The 20,082-nt window shown below is 22.8% G+C and overlaps 3 protein-coding genes across 3 annotated transcripts; 1 reads left to right on the top strand and 2 right to left on the bottom strand.

The window, feature by feature from the left end:
- Positions 1–15,289: 15,289 nt before the first annotated feature.
- On the bottom strand, positions 15,290–17,575 carry BO87DRAFT_410975 (U2 snRNP complex subunit CUS1). The gene is made up of 2 exons (XM_025626388.1): positions 17,350–17,575; positions 15,290–17,299 (listed from the first exon to the last, which is right to left on the bottom strand). The coding sequence occupies exons 1-2, from the start codon at positions 17,398–17,400 to the stop codon at positions 15,701–15,703; spliced, it is 1,650 nt and encodes a 549-aa protein (XP_025474352.1). The 5' UTR covers positions 17,401–17,575; the 3' UTR covers positions 15,290–15,700.
- A 275-nt stretch (positions 17,576–17,850) lies between these two features.
- Positions 17,851–18,603, bottom strand: BO87DRAFT_345945 (mitochondrial 37S ribosomal protein mS33). Its single transcript, XM_025620883.1, has 4 exons — positions 18,544–18,603; positions 18,249–18,457; positions 18,147–18,196; positions 17,851–18,090 (listed from the first exon to the last, which is right to left on the bottom strand). Exons 1-4 carry the CDS (start codon positions 18,580–18,582, stop codon positions 18,062–18,064), a joined length of 327 nt encoding a protein of 108 aa, XP_025474351.1. The 5' UTR covers positions 18,583–18,603; the 3' UTR covers positions 17,851–18,061.
- An 80-nt stretch (positions 18,604–18,683) lies between these two features.
- BO87DRAFT_381046 (ribonuclease III) lies at positions 18,684–19,873 on the top strand. The gene has a single exon (XM_025624439.1). It carries the CDS (start codon positions 18,735–18,737, stop codon positions 19,857–19,859), a length of 1,125 nt encoding a protein of 374 aa, XP_025474350.1. The 5' UTR covers positions 18,684–18,734; the 3' UTR covers positions 19,860–19,873.
- The last annotated feature ends 209 nt before the right edge of the window (positions 19,874–20,082 follow it).

The raw sequence follows: 20,082 nt of genomic DNA, 5'->3' as shown, positions 1-20,082 counted from the left end.
AAGGATTTATGTCCTTACATATATCCAGAAAGAAGATTCCTGTTATTCTTTTTATGAATATAATTATAATATCTAGAAAGTTCAGAAAGATATTTTTTAAACATATATATTTATTATGATTTTTTACTAATATCTAAAGTTATTAATATACTCTAGTAAGAGGTTTGCTTATATATATAAATTCTTATATATAATTAATTTAATTATTTAAAGTTATATAATCTTTCTAGCAGCCTTTTATAATATTAAAGCTCTATAACATTAAAAAACACTGGAAAATAATATAGATGATATTAGAGAGTAGTTAAATATAATTTTTCAGGATTATTTAATCTCTAAAAGCATTAGTAAATATGCTTTTGCAGGGTACTAGAGTTCATATCTTTTAATTATATATATGCCCTGCCTGGATATAGATATTATATGATTAAATAATAATAATATTACTGTATTTTATTTTATATTAATATTTATAAAAATAGCTAATAAAGTAATTTTTTAAATATAAATTATATAATAATTTTATCCAGGACATACTGATGAAATTAAATAAATAAAAAGAATAAAGTAAATATAAAAATAATATAAGTATATATACTTAGACAAAGATAAGAAAAGATTTTGTATAATTTATTATTTAATAGATAGAGTAACTATTGTAATATTAAGAATTATATATTATAAATAAATTAAAGAGAAAGGTAAATCTGTATAAAAATTCTAGTAATTAATAAATTAAACTTGTATTAAAAAATTTTTAAAATTTACATTTGTATCTGTTTTATAGGATTTTAATAATATAATTAATATTATTTTAATTAATAATCTAAAGGAGAAAGCTAAGTAATTTAAAAAATATTACTTTTAGATTAATGTTACTGATCTGAGTAATATTATAGAATATTATTTATTATTATTATTATAATTGCTACAGATTACTCTGTAAAAGATCTAAAGAATTATATATTAAATTATATCTTATTAAATATAATTAATAAAATTCTTTAGTTTATTATTACAATTTATTTTAATTATTTAATTAAATATTATAGCTCCTGCTGCAGGGATATTTAAAAGAATAAAAAAAATATTTTTATCAATATATATTATATTTTATCAAAGAAGATTCATTCTGCCTGACAGAATAAATATTTGATTATAATTTTTTAATTTTTTATATATATAGAATTTATAATAATATCTTATATTTATACTTATTATATAATTTTTAAAAGCAGCGAGTGTTTAGTACTTACTAATTAAGTTTTAAAACCATTTTAATAATTATATTATTTAATTATTATTATGCTGAAGAGCGCCTCTGAAAAATCTTAAATTATAATTAATATTTTATAAAACTCTTTATTAGTTCTTATATTTTATGGATTTTATAATATTGATCTGCTTAGTAATTAGTAATAATAATAGAAGTTTTTCTAATTAAATATATCAATAATATTTATATTTTCATCTAGGATTTTATTATTTAAAATAATTACTTTTTACTTTAATATATACATGAATATACTAAGTAATAAAATTAAATAAATATATCTAGATTTCTATTAATTATAACTTAATTTATCTAGTCAGATAATATATTTCTATATTTATTATTTATAATCTTTATATTATAAAATTTAATTGACTGTTTTGTATATAAAAAATCAAAATTATAATTATAAAAAAACTCTATTATTTTAATATTTATGTTTATTTTGATTTATTAGAAAGAGTCTATTCAAAATAATTATAAATTAAAATAATTAATTTAACTTTTATTTTATTTTTATATATATATATATTATAATTTTATTTCTTTTTTTAAAAAGCTGCTCCACGTGGCTTATATAAAATATATCTATTTTTAAAAAGAATAGTATCTGATGTTATGAAAATTAGAAAAACCATCTAATACCATATACTTTGCTGGATTATAAAGACTTTTGATATAATATTTTATATAGCTCACAAAATTTATCTCTATATTATATTTTCTATTTTATTTTTAAATAAGTTACTGAAGACAGCTGTCTAAAAATTCTAGTATTATTATTTTATTAAATCATTTGTAATATATATAATCAAAAATTAATTAAAAATTTTTTAAATAAAATCTGATACTCTTCCTCCTGCAGAAATTTAAAATAAACCTTATTTAGTTTTTAAATAAGAATCTGGCGGATTTATTTAATTTTAAAATTATTAATTTTATAATAGTTCTTCTTTAGTAGAGCCTGCTGTATATAAAAATTATAGATTTAAGAAAAAATATTTAAATAATATTAATAACTTAATTATTTATAAAAATTTATCTAAATAACAGTGGCCACAGAGACAGTATTAGTATAATAATTATTATAATATTTTATATTATCAGCTGCCCTGTAAACTTCAGTATAATATATATAATATATATTAAAAAACTTAGTAGTATTATTTTGGTTTTTAATTAATAATACTAATCTTAATCTTCTTGTTATATTAATATCTATATTATTCAAATCCTATAATATAATTATTATTATTATTAACCAGGTTATTATCCAGGTCTGTATTAACTTTTTTTCATTATTATTAGTTATATTAATATAATTCATAAAATATTATTATATTTATTAACTAACTTTACTATCTTAGCTAGATATCTTTTTCTAATTATTTTTTAATCTTAATTATTTTTTAATTATAAAAGAATCTCCAGTAATAAGCATACTGATTATTTTATTAAAATTAATATTAAAAATATTATTTAATCAAAAATATATATTTAGAATCAAATTTACTCATTTTATCTGTAAAGTAGTATAATTTATTATTATAATATAAATCTTAAATTAATTCAAGGCTCTATTAAACAGGATACTAAGAAAGCAGAATAATTATTTTTTATAAAATATCAATAATAATACTTTTTTCTGAGCAGCAGTAATTTTATTTCTTTATATATTTATTCTGATAATAACACTCTCATAGCTGATTATATAGAAATAAATACGATAATAAAAATATTTATTTTAGAATAATCAGTATAAGTAAATAAATCTTATATCTTTCTAATAACAAGTATATTTAATAATCAGGATCTTAAGTAAATATAATATATTTTTATATGGTTTAAAGAAGACTTTAATCTAACTAAATAAATAATATATTAACATAAATCTAAAAAGATTTGGAGGATTGCAAGTATTTTATATATATAAATATAGATATTATATAATCTTAGATATAAGTGATTTTTCTAATTACTCTGGTAGCAGTGCCTGGCTGTTAGATTAATATTATATATTATTCAGCCGCACAGCTGATATAAGTATGTATAAATAAATCAATTAATTAATTAATTAATCAATTATTATTAATATAATTTTAACTCTTATTAAATGGTTCTATTTTATAAATTATATTATTAATAGTTTGACCTGTAATTCTCCTTCTTACTAAGTTATATTTTTAGAAACATATAATATAAATATTTTTTATTAAACTGTTATCCAGGCTTGTACTAATTTCTTTAGTTACTATTAAATAAATTAAATTAATACATTTTATAAAATATTATTATATAGATTAACTAATTCTGAGATTTTGATTAAAGGATTTCTTTATAATAGCTTTGTGGCTATAAAAAGATATCTAGTAATAAATATATTAATTATCTTATTAAGACCGGGGCTGCAGCTACTATATAAAAAAATTATAAATATAAAATATATTAATATATTAATTTTATTCTTAGTATGCTATACGCGCCTCAGGATTCTGGTTAATAAAATATAAAAAATTTAATAAAAAATAAATCTGTATAACTCATATATAATATATTTTTTTCACAATTTATTTTTAAATTATTTATTTTATATTCAGGCCTGCATTACAGGTGTAAAGCTTTATTCTATTATGAATATAAATTAAGAAAATCATTTTTATAAATTATTTTAGTATTATTAAAGTTACAGAATTAATTGAATATTTATACAAAATAGAAAAATAATTGTATATATTTTATTTTTATATATATAGCACGCAGGTATATATATAGAAATATTTAAATTAAAACTTCCTATAGGTGATTACAGGTATATACTTAAAATTAAATTTATTAATCTACCTATGAAATAATATAATTTATTATAATATAAATCCTAGATTAGTTCAGGATTTTACTAGATAAGATACTAGAGACAAAAGATAATCTTTTTTTATAAAATAATAATAAATTTATTTATATCTATATATATCTATTTTATTAATAATGCCCCCCTGCCAGTTATATGAAAATATTATAAAAATTTTCTCCTAAAAATAATTAATATAGTTGAACAGGTCATATTTTTCTGAAACTAAATAAATCTAGTACTAGATAAATTTCAGATGACAGGTCTATTTTTATATAAATTAAAGCCTTCTTTAATCCACGTGGGCGAAGTAATATATTAAAATAAATATAAAAAAAATTAAAGTTTTATAAGTATTTTATATTATATAGGTATTTTACAAAGGTATCTTACAGTTTATATATATATAGTAGTTCTAGATGTTCGTGATTTTATTAATTATTCTAGTAGATTGATTAATTGATTAATTTATTTATATATGTTTATGTCAGCTGTACAGCTGAATAGTAGATAGTATTAATCTAACAGCCAGATATTATACTGCTAGAGTAATTGGAAGAATTAGATAATAAGTATATTTATTACTAGACTTTTTTATGATTAAATAATTATTACAGAAAAATCATCCAGCTGAAATAATAAAATTAGTTAATATATATAATAATATTTTATAAAATATATTAATTTTATAATAATGAAAAAAAATAAATACAGACTTGAATAATAAGTTAATTATTAATAAAAATAATTATCTTATATATTTCTAAGAATACAGAGATTAACAAAAAAAATCATAATTAGAATTATTTATAATATAATTTATAATATATAATTATTAAATAAGAGTCAGGACTATGTTAATATTAAGAAATATTTAATATATATTATAAAATATAATACTTATTAATATATTAATATTACCTCCATAGCTATTATTATTTATATGAATATTAAATAAATTAGTTGTATTAAACTACTGGTATTATTTAATAATTTTTTGTAAATTTATATTCTCTACCTACAGCAGGCTTTACTAAGAAAAAATAATTTTAAAATTAATAATTTTAAAATTGAATAGAATTTATTTTGAATCTTTATAAACATAAGAATTTTAGATCTTACTTTAAAATTCTTTTTTATAATTAACTGTTAGTTATATATATTATAAGATCTATAATAAAATAATAATACTGATTAATTAATTAATTAACCAATTAATTTAATATAACCCACAGTTAGACGGCCCCCACGGTTAGACAGCCCAGCTGGTAATACTATATAAAAGACTCTTTTTAAATACATAATATCTTAACTATTATAAGACTAGAAGACTCAATATTGTATAAATAATTATAAATTATATAAATAACTATCTATTATTTCTTACAAATTTATATAAATATGAATAGTATCTTATCATATTATAAAATCTGTAATTTATCTGTAATTTTACATACATTAACATATTTCCTATAAGAAAATCTTTAAAAATCTAGAAAAAAATCATGTATTATCCATTCAGTTGTATATTATTTATATATAAAATCAGAACTAATATGATTCAGTATTGGTTAAGATATTAAAGATTCAAAAAAATATCTTTTATATGGGATAACCAGATAGGCCGCCTAACTATATAGGCTATCTAACTGTGAGTTACATTATTCATACATACTTATATTAATCTCAATAATTAGGTAATGGATAGTATTAATCTAGTAGCCAGGTATTATATTACTAGAATAACTAAAAGAATTATTTATATCTAGAATCATATAATATCTATATATATGAAATATTTATAATTCTCTAAATCGCTTTATATTTACTTCTGCATATTATGGCTACATAGATCAGAAAAAGCTTTAATCTATATAGAAGTCTTATATCTATCTGAGATTCTGTTTACTAGATAATCATATTACTAGAAAATTATATAATTTATTTAATTATACTAATTATTTTGAAATAAATATTTTTATTATAATATCCTCCTCTGCATGGCTAGCAGGGAGGGTGTTATTATTAGAATAAATATATAAAAAATAAAATTATTATTATTCTGCAAAATAGGATTATTTTTTTAATATTTTATTTAATAAGGCTCTGGATTGGCCTAGAATCTATATTATAATAATAAATTATATTATTTTATAAGCCATATTAATAAATTTAATTTCTAGTTAATTTCTAGTACTTACCTGTGATTATCTATAAAAATCTTAATTTAAATATTTTTATATATATATCTACATGCTATATATATAAAAATAAAATATATTGAATTAATTATTCTTTTATCTTATATAGATAGCTAGTTAATTCTATAATTTTAATAATACTAAGATAACTTATAAAAGTGATCTTTCTGATTTATATCTATATTAAAATAAAGTTCTATACTAAATATATATTATATATATAGATTATATAAATTAATTATTTACTGGGTCTTTTATACTTTATTAATTAAGATCTTAAAATATAGATAGTATACTGAGAACAGGATTAATTTATTAAAATTAATATTATTTTTTAATTAGATAGTATTCTCAGTACTGGCTTTGATAAAATAATTAATATATTTATTATTAAAGATCATTTTATAATCAGAAAGCTACTGCAGAAAGATTATTTAATTAAAATAATAAAATTAATTAATATATATAATAATATTTTATAAAATATATTAATTTGCTTAATAATAATTAAAGAAATCAGGTCTGGAAAATAATTTTATTATTAATTAAAATAATTATTTTACATGCTTTTAGAAGCACTGGAATTAATATAATAAAAATATTATAATTATTAATAATATAATTTATAGAATATAGCTGTTTAATAAGAACTAGAATTATATTAATATTAATAAGTTCTCTAGTATATATTATATATATTATACCAAAGTTTATAAGGTGGCTGATTATATAAAATCTCATAATCATTATTATATTAATATTACTACTATAACTGCTGTTGTTTATATAAATTTATATAAAAATCTTAAATTATTAATATTATTTAATTATTTTTTAAAGCTTATAATTTTAAGATTACACAAATTTGCTGGATCTTTATCTAAAAATTAAATAAAACTTCTTTAAAGTCTTTATAAAAATGAAAATATTAGATTTTATTCAAGATACTTTCTTATAATTAGCTATTAATTATATATGTTATAAAGTATCTGATAAAATAATAATTTCAAAATATATAAATAATTATTTTTAATAATTTATTTAAAAATAAGATAAGAAGGCATAATATAAAAATAGATTTTAAAAATAATATAAAATATTATATAGAAAACTTTAATAATTTAATAAAATATATAATACTAGATATCTTACATCATTTTAGTAATATTAAATATTATTTTTTGATATTTTTTATATTTTATATAAGCTATATAAAGTAATTATATAAAAGTTAAGAAATCAGGATTATAGTATATTTATTAAAGATTTAAAATAACTATCTTTTATATTAAGTTAATAATTAAAAATCAGATTAAGATTAAGCTAACTACTCTAATTTATAATTAATTTAAATGAATCCTTTTTAATAAATCAGAGAAAAATAAATACTGAAATAATAAAAATTTTCTATAAATTTAATTTTAATACTTTATAAAATAATTAATCAAGCTTTATAATATAAGAATTATAAATAAATAATATAAAAATATATTATTTATCTAGATAGATTAAATTATATTTAATAAATAGAAATTTAAGTATATATACTTTTTTATTATTTAATATATTTTTATATATGTCAGAGTTAAAAATAGTTATTTTAAAAAATAAAATTCTAGATAAAAATACAGATATTATCTTTATATCTAATTATGAAGTAATTTCTGTTATTAATACTAAATCAGTATTATAAAATAAATAAAATATATAATAATAACAAATTTAAAAATTTTATTAATTATATTTAATAAGGCTATGAGATAATAATTTTTTTAGATTTATATAATTATTCTCATTTAGTTTCTGAAAAATAACTATAATTAAATCTGGAAATATATGAAATAATATTTATAATCTAAATATATATTAAATATCTTTAATAATATCTGTTTAATTTAAGATAATTTTTATTATAAAATAAAATTTAAAATATCATCTAGATTAGGCATCTTATAAAATATAATATAATATATAATTTTATAGATCTTTTATAAAATAATCTATAATATATATAATAATAATAAATAATAATATTCTGTAATATTACTCAGGTCAGTAATATTAATTTTAAAAAAAAATATTTTTTAAAATAATCTAGTTTTCTTCTCTGGATTATTCAATAAAGTATTATTTATATTATTAAAATTATATAAAATACATATAAAAATACATTTAGATTTTTTAGTTTATATTTACTAAATTGGCTACTAGAACCCCTAAATAAACCTATTTCTTTTCTCAATTTATTTATAATATAGAATTACTAATATTTTAGTAATTATTTGATTTACTAGATATTAGATTACACAGAATTCATTCTTATATTTTTTAAATATATATATTTATATTATCTCTATATCTACTTTATCTTTTTTTTATTTATTGAATTTTATTAGTATATTCCAGATGGGACTATTATATAATTTATTTCCTAGAAATTATATTTTTAATTATCTTTATAAATATTAACATAAAATAAAATATAATAATATTAATATTTGTATCCAGGCAGGATATATATATATTATTAATATCTTTCAAAATAATATTTTATTAATAATTATTTAATTTCATTATTCTAGTACAGGTACTTTATTTAATAAATCAGAAATTAAATTAAATTAATATAAATTTATAATTAATATATTATTATCAGTTCTTGCAGGACTAGTAGTTAATTAATTAATTTATAAATTATAAAATAATTTATATAAAATTAATAATAATCTTATAATTATTTTTTCAATCAGCAGCAGTTTCGGATTAATTTTAATAATAAATTTAACTAATATCTCTGTCTCAGGGTTTTAGTAATTATATTTTAATATAATTTATATTAGATAATATAGATTAGAACTATTAATAATTAGATATTTATTATAAATATTTATAATTTTATAAAAGATTTTTAATATTAAAATATCTTTCCACAGCTTAAATTTAAAAATATTATATATATAAATAATTTTATCTTTTATATCCAGGTCTTGAACAATCAGGATACTAAAATATTAAAAATAATATTAAATAAATTATATTTTCAGATTTATTTTTTATTAATAGAAAAGTAGATTTAGAGTGATTTTTATCTAAATGTATCTTTTAAAATGAATTATATAACTGTATAGAAACAGTCCTATAAAATCTATATATATATATATAAATATAATTATTTATAATATTTAATAATTTAGATATGACTTTTGAACAGTTATTATATTAAAATCTTCTGTTTTTTTATTTAAAAACATATTGTAACTAGAAGACTCTTCTAGTAATTAATCTATAACATATTAACTTATAAAATATTTATTAATAATTATTATTAATATTATTATTATTAAAGTTAAGATTTAGAGAATTCTTGTTTTTATCATTATTAAAATATGTATATTTATTATTTTAATAATAATTCATTAATTTAATTTTATTAATTTGAACAGTCAGGAGCTTTATATAAAAAAGAACTTATTATTATTTATATTTATTATTGTATTATTATTATTAATTTTAATAATAGAAACATAAAATTAATTATAAAATTATTTATAACTTATTTTAATATTCTGAGATTGATTATTTAATATTCTAAGATTTGATATAATATTATTCATCATCTAGTTAAGTCTGAAAGCTTTTATAATTTTTATTATAATTTTTATTTCGAATTATTATAATTTTTTTCTTAGTCTTCAAACAGAATTATTTTATATAATATAATTAACTGAGTTACTAATTATATAAAATAATAATAATAATATCTTGTATATCAGTCATAGCAGTATTAAATAATTTATTAAAAGATTTTTTGTATATAATATCTAATCAAGGAGTTAATAGAAAGTTTACTAATATGATCTAATATCTTTAATAAATTACTTTTAAATATATCTTCCTATATTTATAAATATAATTAAAAATATAATATATATAATTCTTATTAATACTATTTTTATAAAAATGATTAATATTTTTATAATCTTCTGCGCAGTATGTACAGCCTAAATATTTATAATAATATTAATATATATATTTATAATTTTAATATTTATAATATTAAAGAATATGTTAGTCTCAATTATAACTTATAATATTGAAATTAATATTATTAAATAAAACTTTTATATATATAGCCCGGCTGGCAGTATAATTATTATTAAATTTTATTATTAATATAAAAAATAATTTTTCTAAATAACAGTTTGGTTTTGCCCGAGCGCTGCCCTTATCGGCGCTTTCTGCCTGGCGAGTCCGCCTCACTAGTAGGTTAACTAGCAGGGGTCTGTAACAGATAAATTATAATTTTAATAATTGAAATTTTTAATATTAAGAATCTGTATTATTTCTGAAGTCTTATTATAAAAATATTTTAAATAAAATTAAAATAATATTAAAGTTATTATATTTTATAAATATTTTTAAAATTAGAAATTTAAAGTATTTGTCACATTACTGAGTATAATTAAAAAAATAGTCTTAGATAAATAAAATCCTGTAAATTAAGATTTTAAATTAAAAAAAATTAAATATTTTTCTGCTGTCCTGCTCCTATAATTATTAAATAGAATTAAAAAAAAACTATTAGAAGTAGTTTTCCTATATAAAATAATTTTGAAAAAAATTTAAGATAACTCAAGAATATATTATTAAAAATTTAAAAAAGAAATTTATTATTTCTAATATAATATTATTTACTTTTTTTATTCTCATAGTGCAGAAGTCCGGAGAAAAATTATATTTTTATATAAATTATTAGAAATTAAATATATTAATAAAAAAAGGTCTCTATCTGATTTTATTAATTAATAAAATAATAAATTAATTAAAAAATATTAAAATCTTTACTAAGCTTAATATTTCTTAAAGATTTTCTTAAATCCATATAAATCCTGACTCTGAGAATCTGATAAGATTTTATATTTATTATAAAATTTATAAGTATTATATATTATTATTTAATTTTATTAACTGCTCAGCTGTTTTCCAGGCTATTATTTATAAATATAAATTTTATATAATAAAAACTAAATTTCTAGACTTTATAATTTTTATTATTAATATATATATAAATCTGATAAAGACTACTATAATTATTAAATATAATTATATAATAATTATTAAAAGAATTTAATGTTTTTTAAACTTCCGTAACTTCTATTATTAATTTATTAAAAAATATAATTAAATTATAAAATTTATAACTTAGTTAACCTGGAAAAATATTTTTTTATAAAATAATATTTATAAAAAAATGTTTCAGATTTTAAAAAATCTTAATATTTGTATTTATATTAATATATTATAATTTATTTAAATCTATATAAATGAAAAGTAATATTATTAATAAAAAAATAATAAGAGTTCTTTAATAAATTAATAAATATAATATTTTATAATTTATCATTCCAAAATTATATCTTTATTTAAGTATAACTATGATATTTATAATAAAAAGATATTAATAATTATATAAATTCTAGTATAGTAGTGTAAAGAGTTAAATAAATTATAATAATTAAAAAAATTAATATTTTTACAAATCATTAAATTTTAAATATTTTATAATTATTAAAAAATTTATTATTAAATTATTAAGAGACTATTATTTTCAAGTACTATTAAAATCTAATTAATTAAGATTAAAAATTATTTTTATATCTTAGTCTGAATTTTCTAAATTTACTATAATAATAATTTCTGTAAAATTAAATTTTTATATAATTAATTATATATTAAAAATTAATTATAATTATTTATTTTTAAAATTTTTTTAAAAGGAAGTATGACAGCCAGATAATAATGTTTTTTAAAAAAATAAATTATTATTATATTAAAATTATCTAATAATTTCTGATAAAAAATCTTTAAATATAATTATTGAATAAAATTTATTATTAATTATTATTTTAATATTTATATATCCCAGGCGCACGAAGATAATTATTTAAAATATTAATATCATTAAAATACTTAGAATAAAGATATTTAATATTATATAAATAATTATTTAATATATAGATATAAGAATATCTATTATAATTTATTCTTAAATTTGTTTTATTTTTTACTAATTTTTATATATTTATAATAATATATTTTTATAAATTTCTAATTTTCTTTTTTAAAATTATAATGGTTACAACACAGTCTTTATTATCATAAATTCTTTTAATAAATATATAATCTTTATTCTATATACTAAGTAAATATTTATATAAAATATAGTATTTTTATCTATAAATTAAATATATATTTAAATGAAACTATTAAATATAATTATCTTTAATTACAGAGATTAGTTTATAACTAATTTTCAGAATAAGTTTTATAAAATTTTATTAATTAAATGAAAGCTTTTTATCATGTATTATTTTTAAATCAATAATTAAATAAAAATTATTAATTAATATATAGTTTAATAACTTATCTTATTTATTAATTATTTTCAAAAATATTTAATTAAAATTAATATTTCTGATTAATTTTATTATTATTAATTTTTTCATATAAATCTACTAGACTATTACTATTTATAATAAAAAATTTAAAAATCTAAAATATTATTTAATTAAATATTTTTATAAATTTTTTATTATATATAATTATTTAATATTAGGCACAGGAATTTACCTGTTAAATAAAATAAATCTAATTTTTTTATTTATAAAAATATTTCAAAAATTTAAGATTAATAAATTTAATAAATAAACCATTAATATTATCTAGAGAATTTTAATATTAATAATAGAATTTTTATTAATATAAAAAACTAGCACTGGGACTAGTCTTTATAAAAATTTTTAAATAATTAATATAAATTTATTCTGATTATTAATAAGATAAATAATATATATAAAATCTATTTTTTAAAATATATATATATATATATATATCTATTCTTTTATGTTAAGAAATTATATTTATAAAATTTATTAAAGATCCTATTTAATTAGAAATTTTAAAAATACTTTATTTTATTTATAAAATTACTATATTAAGTATTACATTTATTTCGGATTTTTCAAGTAACTACTGTAGTGGTTAACTACTGTTAAGATTAATAAATTTATACTAGATTATAAAAATAATATTATAATTTTAGCTAAGGATAGCCAGTCTTAAAAAATGAGATAATATAATAATAAATAATATAATTAAAAAATATAATATAATACATAATGTAATTTTTATTTATTTTACTGATTATATATAATCCTATTTAGTTATTCTATTTATTTTATTTTATTTATTTATTTTTATTATATATATATATATATTTATACTTCTTTCCTTTCCCCTCTCATATTCAATATCCTAGTTTAGACGCGCTGAATATGATTATTTGATTAGCTCTCACAATAATTAATTTCTAAGAAATAAAAATTAAAAAAATTATTTTATAAAAAATATTTATAATAATATAGAAAATATAATTATTCCTGGTATTTCATAATTTTTATTATTACTTTATTAAAAATTATAACTGAATTACTTAATCTTTAACCTATTTAATAAAAAATAAGATTTTATTTAATTAGTTAATATAATACTAATACTATTTATACTATTTAAAAAAACTCTGACCAGCGCTTTTATCCTAATAATTTATAATTTAGTATCAGAAATAAGATTAGAAATAAATATAGTAAATAAAATTATTACTAGAATATTTTTCTAGAAAATAAAAAATAATTAAAATTTTTTCAAAATTATAGCCCCTGCGGAATAAAATTATAATTAGTAAATATTTTAATATTTAATAAATATAATAATTTGAATTTTTATTATAATTTTATTTTCTGATCTGTTACTGTCCAGAAAAAAATAATATTCTAATAAATCTTTTTATATACTATCATAATATACTAAAAGATATAAAAAATTATTATGATTAAATCATATTTCAATAAAAATAATTAAAAAAAAGAATATTTTTAATTATAATTAATTAAATATTATAAATTAATTATAGCTATGAATTACTGTAGATTTATTAAGATTAAATAAAAATAAAAAACAAAGACTAGATATTATAAGAAAAATTATTATAATTTAAAAATAGATTAGCTGTGCTAAACAATAGTAATTTTCATATTTAATTATTAGATAAAATTTATTAATGATTTTTAATAATTTATCCAGGTATTACTAAGATAAATGTCCTGGTTAAGAAATATTACTACTAGTTTATATAAAATAAAGATATCTAAAATTATATTCAAAACTGTATAATCTATTAGTGAAAAAATATATATTAAAATTTTATTTAATCTATTCTAGCTACTACCAGTACCAGACAGATCTTAGTAATATATATTAATAAATTTCTACTTTTTTCTGCCAGATAAATACAGGTATAATATTATATTTATAATAATAGATTAGTTTATAAAAAAAACTTATTTTATATTATATTTAAAAAATCATTATCTTTACTAAGATAATATAATTATTTTTTAATATATTTATATACACGCCAGTCTGCCAGACATAATTATATTAGATAAAAAATTACTTATTTAAAAAATATTATGATTTTATTTAATATCTTTCTATATACTTGTCTAGGACGCTGTATTAGAATATTTATGTAAGATAATTGTATACTATGCTTAGACCGCCTATATAAAACATCTTTTATATTACTTTATTTTACTCTTTTAGATAGCTTAATTTAACTTACTTTTTTGCTTCGTGTCTTTTCAATTAATTACTGCTTTCATTGCTTGCTGTAGAGCACTCCTCAAGATTATATACAGCCAGCCGACCGCTCTACTCTAACACCTCAAACAGAGATTAGAGCTAGTCAGCTAGGATAAGCTTGGGGCACATCTAACCCTTTCTATAGTAAATATAATAATTATTGTTTTATTCTAACTACACTCCTAGTTTTTCTATAGGCCCGGAAAGTCAATATAATATAATAGAAATATATAATGTTATAATATTATTTGGATTACATGACTTGCAGTTCTGTATCAAATGTCTGACCTGTAGAGATCGTATCTACCCGTTGGCACTGGTTGCCCTACTTCTTAACAAAACTCATATTTCTTGTCCTTCTATGCTAGAAATCCCTGGAGAAAGTATTGATACAAACAGTTTAGCTAACAGCTGTTTCATCCACAGAGAAGTGACGGAAGAGTGGAAGAGACCATCAGGTAATCCTTTTGACATATGTCATTGTATAAGTTGCCGTTGGGGCCAACATAGGTGTATGAATTAACTAATTAGCCCACCGATCAACCAAAATGATGGTAAACGCCCCTCAACACATGAGAATGACACACCTATTTGAAGCAGTAGCCATGGAAAAGAACCGGTAGCTGTCCAAATAGTCGTATTAGCAGGAAGAAGTATGGCTATTTATTCATCTGCCTATTTCAGCCTCTTTCGGCTCTCATGCGCAATCATGTCGCTAAGATCCTCCTGAAAATCCCAGCCTGGATTGCTTTGTTTTTTCTGGGAATCGTATAACCTTTTTATATCCTCTCGATCAATGCCATCGTTCGCGTGCAATGCATCGGGATCAACAGATACGTCAACGTCTCCAGGCCTTTTGCGTTTCTTGCCACTGTCATCAGAGCCGAGCACAGGCAGAGTGTTCGAGGATGCACCAAGGTCATATGCCCTATCAGCACCGAAAAACCCCTGTACTTGCGTCTGTCTCTCTGGGATGACTTGAAAAGCGCTTCTTTGGCCCACCGACTCTTCGGTCTGAGTTCCCCGATAGTGCTTTCGTACGTCGAACTCACCAGCAGTATTCTCGGGACCCGTCATTTCAGATGGAACAGCAGAAGCCAACCCACTGGGGGTTTCTAATCCACTTGGGGTCTGCACTCCTGCCTCAACGTCATCGACATCATCATCATCATCATCCGCACTGTCTGCTTCCTCCTCTTCCTCGCTTTCATCCTCTGAGATATCTGGTTCTTGCAATTCTCCCCAAAGGTCTTTTTCAACGGGTTCGCCCTGCTGCACGGATTGCTGAGGTTGTAGCACACCGAATATGTCGCCACCGTACAAAGGTCTGTTGTGCTCATCGACTGGAGGCTTTCCATAACCTCCAGGATGATATCCCCACATAGCGCCAGGGGGCGGAGGGGCATTGAGACCTGGAATCTTCAGAGCCGGGTAAGAAGGGGGCGGGCCGTATCGTTGTTGATTGATTAACCAAGGAGGAGGGGCGCCAGGTGGCATATTAAGCGCCTCTTTCAGCTCAGCACTCAACTCACCCGGCCGGAGGTGTCTAAGATTGGTCTCGTATTCTTTGCCCTCGTAATAGACTTCGCCATACCGCGTAAGCTCAGGCTTAGTCTGGAACCGGAAAAATGCCTCGTATAGTTTTTGATAATCAATGTCCAACCTTCCCATTTTCGGCTGAACTCGCTCCCTCTGTTTCTGTTTCAACGTTGCCTGCTCCTGTTTCTCCAATGCAGCATCGCGCATCTCCGAGATTCCGGTTTCCTGGATGAACTTGGGAAGAGCAAATGGTGGCTTCTCTATACCTCTCTTGGAAGACAGGTATTCCCGTTTCAGATTCCAATGCGAAGGCACGGGGACAACATTGCGTTGTGCCTTCAAATGGACAAGCAACCGAGGATCAGGGGCTGATGTATCCGTCCATTCGACTATTTCAGGCCTTCGGACCATCGCTTTCAGTTCGGCGACAGAAAGCTTGTTTAATTCCTTTCGCTTCCGTTTCGATATAGAAGATTCTTTCTCCTCCTCATCCGGTATTTCATTATCATCGTCAAAGTAGATTTCTGGTTTTGGAGGCTCCTTCAAACTCGATTTTTCATCTTCGGGTTCTTCAAATTTGTCAACGATATCCTTATACATCTGCCATAGTGGATCGGCAGAATCCGGGAACACCGTGATTTGTAGCTCTGTACTAGCAGCCTTGGAGATACTTGGCGATATGTTTTCATCGACCTGGGCCTGCGCATGGGGTGTGTTTGAGGACGTCTCAGTCGCCTGATGCAAAAAGTGAGTAATTCTCCAATAAAGCATTGCACAGATCATACCTGTGATTTAAGAGCCTTTTTCCTAGCCCGCCTCAACTGGTTCTTGCCCATTTTCCTCGCGAAAGCTTCACCTTATATAACGCCTGTGCTTGCAATGCGCTCAGCTTAGATGCACCCTAATTTCCTGGAATGGATTGGGCCCAGCTCAAGAGTTGTATTCTTAGGAGAAAGAGCAACGAGGAGTAGTGCAAGATCGTGGGTTTCGTTGTAGATGTTACTATTAGCCTCCTGGGATCTCTGCACTATCTAGGCCACTATGATAAGAGTCCCATTTAGCGGCATTCTGGACCAGTCATGTGATCTCATCACCACCGGCTCCCTCCATTGATTGGTCCCTTCAACTCCCGTCCGATCGACCAAGTGCTAATAGGTCGTCATGGAAATCCTATTTCTTTGCAAATGACATTGTGAAATGTACCTATGACTAGCTCTTTCTTCGAAAATCTACTCGATGGTCTGACAACAACTGCTTTTAGCTAAAATACAACACATTAGATTGTTGTCATGTTCGAATTTTCTATATCTTATACTATACAGACCCCGAAGGTAATGAATAAACAAGGGAGAACAAACAGTGATAAAAAATACGTCAAACCGGATAAGCTTAAAGGGAGCGATAAACCAACAGCTTGGTTTTAGGCCATAATGCACAGCATGGTGGACAATCCCTTGCAATAGAACTGATAGTTCAACCTCATTTGCCACAAGGAATCTATTTCTTCTTTTTTGCTGACCGCGATTCTATGTTCACAAGTTAAACAATTGCGCGCAAACTGTTCTTGATTTTTGAACCTTACCTGCAGCCGTTCTTTTCTTTTTGGGTCGACCCTTCCCTCGTAACTTCGCACTATCACAGGTCAATAAGCATATGCTAGAAGAAAGACTCCTAAGCAACATACATTTGAATTGCTTCCTCACGATCATCCTCAGCCTCATCGAACATTGTTAGACCTGAGCGGCTGTATGTGTCTTGCAAATCACGAAACGAGACCGTCTTTCTCGGGTACCATGCTGCCAGCGCCGGGCCACGCAGGCGCTGTCGTAGAATCTTGTTTCCCAATCGCGCTCTTTCGGGGTTGAAGTTCAGCGAGAAGATCCGACATTGGACCTGGCCGGGGTGATACGGATTAGCCTGGAATGGGAAAAAAAGCCAGACAAGGGATTATCCCAGCTAAGCTGCGCTCTGTTAAATACCTTGACCAGATCAAGCAGTCTGCTGTACGGCGCTGCCATTGTCGACACGGCGTGTTCGGATGGATACTGTTAGGGTAGCGATGGCGGAGTTTCTGTTCAGATACAACTACCAACCTTATCACGTGATAACCCATTGTCCATACTTTGGCATCTGAGTCTAGTTCTATGTATGAATTATGATCGTTCACGCCATGACCATCATGTGTTCGAAACGAAAATCAGTGTTTTCACTACCTTCCAATAGCGAAAAAAAGAAAGCAAAGGTGAACATATACTTTCGTGTGCCCCGGCTTGCACTAACACTACCGAAGTACGATGATGACTTGCAGCTTGCGAAAGAATCAATCCCCTCCACGCACAGCCCGCAAAGCAAAGAGAATAATGTCGTGCTTCTGAGAACATTGCTTCAGGATATTATACAGAGCCAAGGCATCTCTCAAAGCCGCGGATTTCAGACCGACGCCGATATCTTGACTGCAGCCACTGAGCTCGACGCTGCATTACAGCGCGCAGCAGGTGCCATTACGTCTACTACTAAATGCTCTCAGGATGCGACACTGCCGCTAGAGACATCCGAAGCAAAAATGAAGTCTTGCTTGCCCCCGTTACCTCCGATATTGGATGACGTGCTTGAGAGGGCAGTCTTCACTCACCCAGGTGTGAGCAGCAACATCGGAGCTACTTATGATCGGCTGGAGGTTCTCGGAGATGCATATATAGAACTTATCTCGACAAAGCTCATCTGGGACACATTCAAGGATATTCCTTCCGGTCGAATATCACAGATCCGAGAGAGACTTGTCAAGAATGAGACCTTGTCTGATTATGCGTCTAAGTACGGACTCGACAGCAGAGTTTCCGTACCCCCGGACTACCAAAAGCAACCCAAAAGATGGCTCAAAACCAAGGCGGACATCTTTGAGGCTTATGTAGCTGCCGTTGTCCTGTCAGATACAAGCAATGGTTATCGTGTGGCTGAGGAATGGCTAAGACAGTTGTGGTCTCCGGAGCTTGAAAAGCTTGGAAAGCCGAAGTCCTTGCATGCCAAAGAAGCACTTGCGAAGAAAATCATGGGCAAGGGGATTAAACTTAATTACATCGATGAACGGCCTCCTGCTCAGCGCGGCAGGGGGTTACAGACGTATTTTATCGGAGTATATCTCACTGGTTGGGGTTGGAACCATAAGCACCTTGGCTCTGGTCAGGGTTCTAATAAAGCAATTGCAGGAAATGAGGCGGCCGAGCAGGCATTGTCAAATGAACCTCTAATCGAAAAGATCATGGAAATTAAGAAAGCACATCTAGCACAAAGATAATGTATCTCAATCAGCCTTTGTTGTTAAATCGAGCATGACTATCAAACTTGATTTAGGTATTGGTTTTGTAGCTTTCTTGCACTGATATTATTCATGAATTTGCTCTAGTGGCCGGAGTTGCCTTGACCACCGGAACGTTACAGTTTGGTTTCGAAAACTGCAATGTTCACCAACATTGAAACCTCGAAAAACTGACATTTTGGTGGACATTGACTTCATAGTC

Source organism: Aspergillus neoniger (genome assembly GCF_003184625.1).
Source record: "Aspergillus neoniger CBS 115656 unplaced genomic scaffold BO87scaffold_58, whole genome shotgun sequence".
Classification (NCBI taxonomy): Eukaryota; Fungi; Ascomycota; class Eurotiomycetes; order Eurotiales; family Aspergillaceae; genus Aspergillus; species Aspergillus neoniger.
Note: the sequence above shows the minus strand (reverse complement) of the source record. Positions and strands in the feature narration are given on the sequence as shown.